General features: G+C 63.0%; 2 protein-coding genes across 2 annotated transcripts in view; both read left to right on the top strand.

The window, feature by feature from the left end:
* The window catches only part of UBAC1 (UBA domain containing 1), a 17,093-nt gene extending 12,202 nt beyond the window's left edge, over window positions 1–4,891 (top strand). Inside the window, exons 3-5 of the mRNA XM_006107627.3 lie at window positions 922–1,008; window positions 1,541–1,679; window positions 4,486–4,891. Of these exons, the coding sequence (XP_006107689.2) occupies window positions 937–1,008; window positions 1,541–1,679; window positions 4,486–4,601 (327 nt within the window). The 5' untranslated portion in view covers window positions 922–936 and the 3' untranslated portion in view covers window positions 4,602–4,891. The remainder of the gene's footprint in view (window positions 1–921; window positions 1,009–1,540; window positions 1,680–4,485) is intronic.
* A 1,182-nt stretch (window positions 4,892–6,073) lies between these two features.
* CAMSAP1 (calmodulin regulated spectrin associated protein 1) overlaps window positions 6,074–10,307 on the top strand; it is a 32,531-nt gene continuing 28,297 nt past the window's right edge. Inside the window, 1 exon segment of the mRNA XM_023748357.1 lies at window positions 6,074–6,206. Within this exon segment, the coding sequence (XP_023604125.1) occupies window positions 6,074–6,206 (133 nt within the window).

The raw sequence follows: 10,307 nt of genomic DNA, 5'->3' as shown, positions 1-10,307 counted from the left end.
GTGCCCTGTGCAGACGGGCAGCCCTGGTGCCAGGACCCTGCCCGGTGCTCCCGTGAGAATGGGGGGCGTCCCTGTGTCACCGCCGGGACGTTTGGGCATCTCTTCCCGGCCGAGATGGAGGACAGTCTGTGACGTTAGTGGAAGAGGCCACCCTGTCCTGATTCAGCAGTGGGTTCCTGGTGCTTGTGCGCGACTCTGAGGACTTCTCCGGTCATTCATGATGGGCCTGGAGCGAGGAGGGGCCAGAGAGCCAGTGAGGAGCCTGGGAGGAGGGAATCCTGGCTGACGGCTGCGGCTGGCGTGGCTCCGTGGTCGCGCATCATCCCGTGCACCCAGGGCTCAGGTTCCCGGTCGGGGACATGCCCGGGTTGTGGGCTCGATCCCCAGGACGGGATCGTTGATGTTTGGGTCTCTCTCTGTTCCTCTCCCTTCCTTTCTCTAAAATCAAGAAAAACGTATGTAAAGAAAACACTGGCTTGTGAGCTCACAGAGCAGGTGGGCTCCACAGGCTCTTTCCCGAGTTCTCTGGAGCCTCTGACACCCAGGCCAGGCCAGCGCGCCGCAAAGGCCACCCCACACGGCAGCACCGGTGCCCACAGGCCCAGCGCGTCCGACCATAACGTGGGGGCAGTCGAAAGCGAGGACGTTAGGGCTGCCTGGGTGGTGAGACGGTTGTACCCCGACAACCGAGGGCTCTGAGGCGAGCCTGGCCCTTCTGGCCCTGGGCTGAGTGGCGTCCCGTCCCCGCGGTCTGTCCCCAGGGCAGGCGCCCTCCGCCTTCCTGGCCTTGTCCCTCAGTGTCAGGAAGCCTGTGAGGAGACAGCTGTGAAGTGGACCGTGGTGCTGGGTGAAGCCTCTGCTAAGTTAGCCCGTGGACCGGGTCCCAGTGCACGGCATTGAGGGCCTGTGGCTTCTTCTTAGGCCGTCATTTCCCTCATGGAGATGGGCTTCGACGAGAAGGAGGTGATGGACGCCCTGAGAGTGAGCAACAACCAGCAGAGCGCCGCTGTGAGTACAGGGCAAGGGCCGCGGCGGCGCCCCGGGTCGGCAGGCTCCTGGGGGGCTCGCAGGCAGGCCGCTGTTTCGCTTTTAAAGTGAGACAGTGGGTAGATTCTGATTGTATGAAAAGTTTAAGTACTCGGGATTCTGGGCTCTAACCCATTCGCTTTGTTAGACAAGTTCTGGGCTGGGTCCCGTTCAGCGAACACCCCGGCTGCTGACAGCACTGCCTGGGGTGTCTCAGCGGTGGCTGGCTCGTCCCTTCGGGTGGCAGAGCCAGCGGTCACGAGTCGGTCACGGGAATGCTCACGCCCCAGGCCACCTCCCCAGTGTCCGCATTTCTTTCTCTCCTCCCAGCACTCGGGCAGGCGCTGCACCCGTTCAGCAACGGGGCGGTGGCCGCGCTCAGAAGGCCAGGCGGGTCCTCCCTCCTACAGCGCCCCGCATCGGGGCTTACTCTCCCGGGAAGGGCTCTCCCTGTCAGCGCGGGGCCTGTTGGGTGGTGACCGTCCAGGGCTGACGGCTGCGCTTTTGCTTGCAGTGCGAGTGGCTGCTGGGGGACCGGAAGCCCTCCCCCGAGGAGCTGGACAAGGGCATCGACCCCAACAGCCCCCTCTTCCAAGCCATCCTGGATAACCCCGTTGTGCAGCTGGGCCTCACCAACCCCAAAACACTGCTCGGTACGTGTGCCTCCCCCGCGCTGCCCATGGGGCCCGCCCAGAATACCCAGATGTTCCTGCGTGATAGACGCCGCAGCCCAGCCCAGAGCGGTCCCTGCGCACGTGGGCCCTCCATGTGCTGCTGCCTGCGTCACTGTGGGGCCGGGATCGGGCTCTGCTCGTGGTGGACCAGCTCCTGTGCGCTGACCCCCACACTCTGAAAACCTGCACAGTGGTCCTCCAGGTGCAGGGAGGGCACACCCAGCACAGTGGTCCTCCAGGTGCAGGGGAGGGCACACCCAGCACAGTGGTCCTCCAGGTGCAGGGGAGGGCACACCCAGCACAGTGGTCCTCCAGGTGCAGGGAGGGCACACCCAGCACAGTGGTCCTCCAGGTCCAGGGGAGGGCACACCCAGCACAGTGGTCCTCCAGGTGCAGGGGAGGGGCACACCCAGCACAGTGGTCCTCCAGGTGCAGGGAGGGCACACCCAGCACAGTGGTTCCTCCAGGTCCAGGGAGGCACACCCAGCACGGTGGTCCTCCAGGTCCAGGGGAGGGCACACCCAGCACGGTAGTCCTCCAGGTCCAGGGGAGGGCACACCCAGCACAGTGGTCCTCCAGGTCCAGGGGAGGGCACATCCAGCACAGTGGTCCTCCAGGTGCAGGGGAGGGCACACCCAGCACAGTGGTCCTCCAGGTGCAGGGGAGGGCACACCCAGCACAGTGGTCCTCCAGGTCCAGGGGAGGGCACACCCAGCACAGTGGTCCTCCAGGTGCAGGGGAGGGCACACCCAGCACGGTAGTCCTCCAGGTGCAGGGGAACTAATAAGCTTGCACCTTGCCTTCGGCTTAAAAAAACACTATTTAAAAAGCCAAGAGCGTTCCAGGCCCTCAGAGCCACTAGGCGCCCTCCCTACAGAGCGCCCAGGTCCTCGGCTCTGCTGTTTCTGGGCGTGTTGTCACGTGTGCATTGTCCAGGCAGCCTGCGTGCAGTGCCTGCTGTGAGTGGAACGCGTCTGGGCCCACCTGGCTGTAGGCACTCAGTCTCCTGGAGCCAAGCCCTTCCTGAAGCCAGGGCACCATGGCTCCGTTCTGCTCTTGTCCCGGGGCGGGGGGTGAGGTGGGGTGGCGGGGGGGTGGGGGGGCCTCCCACGACCCCTGTCAGGGCTACCCTGCTCATTCTCATGCCCGCCCTCCGGGGCACACACGCGGGGTCTGGGCAGGGACCTAGGGCTGGGCGTGTGCGTGCAGGGCGTGTGCAGGGAGGAGGGTGCAGCGCTCAGAACCCTGTGCTCCCCAGCACATGGGAGGGTGCTGGTTGCCCGGCAGGCCCAGGTGCTTGTGGTCGTTGCCGTCTCCCTGACCCTCAAGGCCGAGCCCCCCTGGAGGCCAGCACTCCCAGGCCCTCGGCCCCGAAAGGCCGTCGGCTCGGTTTTGGCCTCTCTCTCTGGCGGGTTGTTCTCCTTGTTCCCCCGGGAGTTCCTCTTGGTCTTACCGGCCCCGCCTTCCTCACTCCCACGGACGCAGGTCCTGGGTCCAGTGCAGTTGGCTGTGTCTCGTTGATGACACGGAAGCCCTGTGGTCCAGGGTCGGGAAGGTGTGCGAGAGGGGGCGGGGCTTCTCTGTACACAGTTCTGCCCTCGGTGAGCGTCTTGCTGAGCTCATCTCTGTGCTCTGTGTAGGCCCTGGTCCTTCTGCCCTGGAGCACCTCCGGCTCCCCTCCCCTGGCAGGGACACGGCCTGGCTCTCCCAGCCTCTTCGGAAGGGCTGTCTGAGGCTGCGACCAGCCGCCGGTGGCTGGTGATTTTCACCATATACTTGGTCGGTTAAGGAAGCTCCCTTCCCCCAGTCTGGGTGCTGAGCTTGGAGCCCTGGAAGCACCTCCGTCTCGCTGCTCTTTCCCTCTGTGCGACCGCACCAGGGTTTACTTTGTGGCTCCAGGTCCGTGGGCCTGAGCCGGCTCTGCGCCCCAGCACACGGCTTCCCTCAGGCTCCTGTTCAGACTTGCCTGATACTTTTGCTTATTTGTATTTTAAAACAATTTTATTTTATTTTTTAAACCTGAGAACACATTTATTGATTTGAGGGGGGAGCGCGCGCGAGCACTGGGGGACAGGGTCTGACCCATCTCCCCGGGGCCAGGGCTGCTGTGGCCCAGAGCTTTTGCTGGAGGCACCTGTGTTTTTGGAGAAAACAGTTTTGCAAAACTTTAGAAAGTCAGAGTTGTCATGTTACAGAGCTGCTCAGGGGCCTTGTTAATGTGCTCTTTCTTTAAAGTCACCTTCTTGAGATGAACACTTACAGTTTTCCAACGTGATGTTATCGTACTTGCAACAATGTCTTTATATGTAAGTCCTTTCGGCATCTGATTGGAACTGGAATTACTGAGTCATGGCCTGACTATTTTTAAGATTCCTGGTAGCTGTTGCCAAATTGCTTTCCAGACTTGGTGTCCGGTGAGCACACAGGCCCGGGCTCCCTGCAGAGCTGGGTCGCTGCCCTCTGACCTCAGAGCTGCTGGTGTGACAGCAGGTCAGACAGTGTGGTGGGGCCGGGGGTCTCGGTGGGTGCCCAGCCCGCGTCTGTACTAAGCAGCTGTGGAGATTTTCTCCAGCGCATGCACGTGTGTGTGTTGGGTGTGCTCGTGTGTGCACATGTATGCATGTGTACACATTGTACACACGTGTTGTGTGGGCGAGTGTGTGCACACATCGTGTGTGTGCACATGTGTGTGTGCATGTGCGTATGAGTGTGTACACATTGTGTGTGCGTGCATGTGTGCGCGTGGAGGGGCAGCCGCTCACTCCGCCTGGCTCTGTCCCCACAGCGTTCGAGGATATGCTCGAGAACCCCCTGAACAGCACCCAGTGGATGAACGACCCAGAGACGGGGCCGGTCATGCTGCAGATCTCCAGGATCTTCCAGACCATGAACCGCACGTAGGCGGCGCCTGCATCTCCACTGCCCCAGCGGCCCCGGGGAGGGGCCCTTTTAACTCTCAGCCAGTGTGGACAGTGTGAAGACCCTGGCTCCGTGGGCTGAGAGGGGTGGGGCCAGGGCTGGAGGGGCTTCTGCCCTGCCCCCAACCCCCCCACCCCCCACCCCCAACCCCTGCACCCAGCCCTGATTGTCCTGCTTTGACCTCACTGCTAGATGCTCTGTTCCTGGTGTGCCAGGTGCAGCCCAACCCCCACAGTGTTTACAGACCTGGGGCTATGGGGGAGGTGCGCCCCTTTGGGTTCCTGAAAGGCTACTTGAAGGCTACCTGAACGGCCCGTGGGGCTACCCTTTCGAGGTCGCATGTTCCAGCCCAGTGTTAGCACAGGCACTCGGTCAGGCAGAGGGTTCAGGGCGACTTCCTTCCACGAATAAACTCCCCTCCTGCCTTCTCTGCAGCCTGGTCGTCATTCATACCAGCAAGCGGCCCGTTTGCACTCACCTGGGCGCTCGGTGCCGCCACTTCAACGTGGGGTTGGCAGAACCTCGTGTTCTCCACTGAGCCAAACCGGTTAGGGCTAACCTCGTGTTCTCATTGTCCTTGAGGTCCCTGGAGCCGGGTGCCCAACCCAGGCTGCGATGGCAGGGTTGAAGCATCGCCCGGCTGCCTCTGGCCACTTCCTTTTTTTCTAATTTAATTTATTGATTTCAGAGAGAGGTAGTGAGAGAGAGCGTGCGAGAGAAACATCGGTTTGTTGTTCACTTCCTTATGCATTCATTGGCTGACTCCTCCAGTGCCCTGACCAGGGATTGAAGTTCAGCTTGGGAGCATCTGGACGATGCTCCAACCAACTGACCTTGGCCGGGCTGGCCGCTTTTTAAAGAAACTGTCCATAATTTAGAATGAGAAAGCAAGTCCCCCCTTTTTTGAATCTGCTCATTACTTATTGCTGAAAGAGTTGGTTGTCAGGTGTGTTTTTAAACTTCTCTTTGGAAGCAGCCGCACCTGCCCACCTGCACTCAGGGAGCCCGGTCTGGGCGCTCACCCCCCTCCACTGAGCGAGGATGTGCAGACAGGCCCCTGAAGCTGTGGCGGAGAGAGCTGCACAGGCAGGCGGTTTTCTGCTGTGTCTGTGTTTCCTCCTGGGGCACTGCCTTGCCTGCAGGGGGGGCGGGGGTAGCGGGGGGGGTGGGGGGGCTACAGTCCTGACCTTCACGTAGGGCAGAGCCCAGCACGGCCCAGGGGCTGGCTCGGTGCTTCTCAGACTGTGGAGAAGCAGGCCTGGTGGGGCCGGAGCAGCAGTGCTGCCTGGGGGCGGCCAGTCCCCAGCAAGACAGGCCCGTGGGCGCCCAGACCTCCGCTTCTCAGGACTGGGCGCCGGCAGAGCAGCCGGGTGGTGGCTCTGGTTGGAACAATCCTGTGCCTTTCACACCAGGGCACAGCAGAGGTCTCTGGCTCGGGGCCGCCCCCTTCGGCCATGAAGCACAGACGCCCTGCAGCCCTGCACGAAGACAAGACCAGGTCGCCCAGCTTCTTCCTGTGCCCGGACCAGGGACTCCGGAGCTGCCAGCTGGCGCTCGGACCTGGATCCACTCCCTGCGGCTTCCACGGTGCCATCTGCCGTCCTCTCCAGAGACAGCGGATGACATGGGGTTTGGGGCCTGGCGGCTGCTGGAATGCCCCCCAGAGTGGCCCTCCCTGCATGGGTTCCCCACGGGTACTGAGGGGCTGTTTTAGGTCAAATGGGCCCCAAAGAAGTGTGGAGTGTCTGCCCTAGTCAACAGGTACGGCCCCCAGCCCCCCGGGCACATCTACAGAATTTAGCCTTTTCAAGAGCATTTTGCCTCCAAAATTCAGAAGGACCTAACGAAGGGGAGGTAGCAAGCAGTTCTGCCTGAGTCACTTGTGTCCCAGGGGCAGCTGGGCATGAGCTACTTGGGGTCATCTGGCCAGAGTCAAGTGTTCCAGAAAGGGCAGCCCTGACCACAGGGCTGGAGACCCCAGGGTTGGGTTTGGGGTGACGGGGTCTTGGCACTTATGCTGACACCCACTCCGAGGCGTCCCCCGCTCTCCCCATCCCTCCGTGAAGGGCAGAGCCCGGGGCCGGCATGGGCTCTGGCAGGAAGCAGTGTCCACCCCTTCGTGGCCCAGTTGCCGGCCATGCGGTGGTGCAGGATGGAGAATGCAGTGAGGACAGGCCAGGCAGGAGCAAACCTGTGCTTGCTCAGGAGCTCGGGGGGAACCACAGGGCAGTCCTGGCTCACAACCCCAGGCGGTCCGAGTGATGGTGGACAGGCTGACCCAGGAGGATGGAGGAGCAAACAGCCCCCCTCCACCGTGGGGAGGAGGCGGCTCGGCCTCTTCAGTGAGGCCCTGTAGTGCCCAGCTCCAGCACACACCACGTCCTGGGTGCGTGGGTACAGCGAGCGGGACAGGCCCTGGCGGTGCTCTGGGCTCCTGGAAGCCTGATGTATGGTTAGGGGACACGTGAGGGAGTACCACGATGATGGGTATGAGCAGGTGGATCGGGGCCCGAGCCCTGGGGGTGACCCTACGTATCCCATGTCATCTGTGCTGAGATGCTCAAGTCCAAAGCTCAGGATCTTGGAATGTGACCACTGTTAGAGGCATGTTACAGCAAGGTCATCAGGTGGGCCTGGCCCCACCTGCGGGGAAGGAGGCAGCGCCGTGAACACACAGGGAGAAGGTCGTGTGCAGGTGGAGACAGAGAGTGGAGCGAGGCTCCACAAACCAGGGCACACCCAGGCGGGGACTCCGCAGAGGCAGGGCGGGGCCTGGAGCTGTCTCCCTCAGCCTCAGGGGGACCTCCCGACACTTGGTCTGGACTCCTAGCCCCACAGGGAGAGAACATTTGCCCGGGGACTCCCCGTCCTCCCTCCTGTGGCCCTAGGTGCAGGCAGTTCCCCTTCCGTTAAGGGAGCAGGAGGGTGGCCAGCCTCTGGTGGCTCTGGTGGCCCTTCCCATAATGCACCCAGAAACAGGAAAAATAATGCATTCATATATCCCCAAGAGGTGTGTAATTTGCACTCATAAAACGGTATAAAATGAAGTTTGCAGCCTTGCAATGCACCCTCTCCTCCAGGTGTGCTGGGAGACTGTGCAGGGGCAGCCTTAACGCAGGCCCCCAGGAAGGATTCAGGGTCGCGTGGAGCCTGGGGCTGGCTTTGCACAACCTGGGGCCTGTGGCGGCCTCGAGGTCACGAGGGGACTGTGCAACCCGGGGGCACTGCCAGCCCTGCTTCCTGGGCCTGCGTCTGCCCAGGTGCCCTCAGCCCTGCTCTCTCCAAGGGGGTGATACTCTCCCCAGCGGGGGAATCCCATCTCCCTCAGGGAGGGGAAGCAAAGGAAATGTGAAGAATTACAGTGGTTTGAGGTCTCCCCTTGTGTTCGCTCCCAACGGAGAAAGTAAATTCTAATTAATTAATTAATTAGGTTTCAGTCAGATTAGCATTTTTCTCCCTGGGGGAGCAGTAATGAAGGAAAGGTTGGGCGGCTGAGCCCTCCCACCTCCTGGCCTGGGAATGTCTGGGGCCGAGTGTCGGGGTGCCATGGGTCTGGTGGTCGGCCAGGTCTGGGTTCGGAGTGGTCGACCCTCCTGCGTGCGTTCAGGGGAACATTTTTCACTGCAGATGCCCCCAGCTTCTCCCAGCGGTTGGGTAGCTATGGGATCATCGGCTCCATGGTAACTTTGAGGATAGAGCTCTTGCTGGCCAGGCCTCCCCATGCCGGGTCTGCGCTCAGTTCTGCTGCATCGCGGGCTCACCCTGCAGTGCTGGTGAGCACCCCGCTGTGCCCAGCCAGGGCAAACACCGCATCCCACCGTGTCTATGGGTTACGAGCATTAGAGGGTCGGCAGTGAAGCACGGACCCACGGGGACCTCAGCCCTTGGTCTTGGAGGGAGGAGCACAGGGAAGAGTGGCCAGAGAACAGCAGGGCCAGGCCAGCCGAGGAGAGGACAGGACAGCCCCTGGGGAAGCGGGGCGATGGGGGATAGAGCTGGCTCAGCTGGCCGGGCTCCTCCAGCCTGCGGGCTCCTCTCTGAGCAGAAGGGGCTGGTCTCGAAGCTGAAGCTGTGGAGCTGGGTCCCAGGTTGGCTTTGTTCTTTTAATAAGTTATTTTTAAATACGTATGTTTTTATTGATTTTTCAGAGAGGAAGGGAGAGGAAGAGAGAAACATCACTTGCTGCCTCCTGCACGCCCCCTACTGGGATCAAGCCCGCAACCACAACCAGGGCATGTGCCCGGATGGGGAATGGAACGAGCAACCTATTGATGGGTTGATGCTCAACAGCGGAGACACCCGCGGGCTCTAAGTTACATTTTTAGAGCACTTGGGTTTACAGAAAACGCAGAGTTCCACTCCCCCCGCCCCCAGTCCCTCCCTGGCCTCTCCACCCCGGTTCCTGACTCAGTGGCCTCTCCGCTCTGGCACACCAGGCACGCCTGTCTCAGGGTTCTGCCTGTACTGCCCAGATATGCCCTCCTGGCCCTCACTGCCCGCAGGTCCCAGCCCTCCTGTCTCCCTCCCCCAGGGCTGCTCGCCGCCCCGTGCCCTGGGCAGCCAGCGCTATCTCGGCTCTGCAGGGCGGGAGGGCGGGGCTCTGGATGCACCTGTCACTGCTGGGTGGCTGGGCCCTGAGCTGACATCACTTTACAGCCTGGGGCTTCCTTCTGGCTCAAGGAAGGGGAGGTTGGTGGCACCTTAAAGCCCCTGGAGGCTGGGGGCCCTGCCTTCACTCCCCGGGCTCCTCACGCAGAGGAAACGGTGTTTCCCTGCTTCCCTCAAGGCTGGGCTTTCTGGCCCCTGGTCGGGGGCACCGAAGCCAGGAGCCCTGTCGGGTCCTCAGTAAGCACCGCGTACCCAGGTTTCACCGTTACAACCACTGGCTGGAGGCCGGCCCTCGGCTGCCGACGTTGCCAGGAGGAAGCCGGCCCTTCCAGGGTCCCGGTCTAGGCCGGGTCCGTACCTCACCCCGCCCTGGACCCTGGCTGGCGACCACCTGGGACGCTCCGGGCTCTCAGCGCTGCAGGGGGAGGGGGGCGGGGGGAGCGGGATGCCCTAGGGGTGTCTCCCCGCTGCCAGTGCTGCAGGGGGCGGGACAGATGCTGGAGGCTGCTCTGGGCGGGTCCCGGTTCCCCGCCCGGCTGTGGGAGCGGGCGTTCCAAGGCTCCCAGCGCGGCTTTAGGGGGAAGCAGGGCATCCCCGGGGCTGCTCCCAGGGCGGTCCCCCGACCCCTAGCCCCGCTGTGGGAGGCGCCGACCGCAGGCTGTCAGCGCTGCCAACTGGGAGGGGAAACCCCGGGGAGGGGGGAGGGTCGCCGCCTGGGGCGCTGGGGCTGGGCCCGCGAGGTCCCCCAGGGACGCAGGAGCCTTCGAAAGGGGCTCGGCCCCGTCGGGTAGGGCCGGAACCTCTCGTCCCGACGTCCCGGTGCCGAGGAGGAGGCGGCACGGCTCAGACAAAGGGCTGCTGCGGGACCCTGCGGGGCCTGGCCGCCCGCGCCGCGCGATCCCGCGCCCGGCACCCGCGGGAATGGGCGGGGCCTCGGACAGCGCCCACTGCGCCTGCGGAAAGGGGCGGGGCGAGGGCGGGGCCTTGGGCAGCTCTCACTGCGCCTGCGGAAAGGGGTGGGGCGAGCGCAGGTCGAGGGCGGGGCAATGGCCCGCGCCCCCTGCGCCTGCGCAGGATCCG

Source organism: Myotis lucifugus, unplaced genomic scaffold (genome assembly GCF_000147115.1).
Source record: "Myotis lucifugus unplaced genomic scaffold, Myoluc2.0 scaffold_1307, whole genome shotgun sequence".
Lineage (NCBI taxonomy): Eukaryota > Metazoa > Chordata > Mammalia > Chiroptera > Vespertilionidae > Myotis > Myotis lucifugus.
Note: the sequence above shows the minus strand (reverse complement) of the source record. Positions and strands in the feature narration are given on the sequence as shown.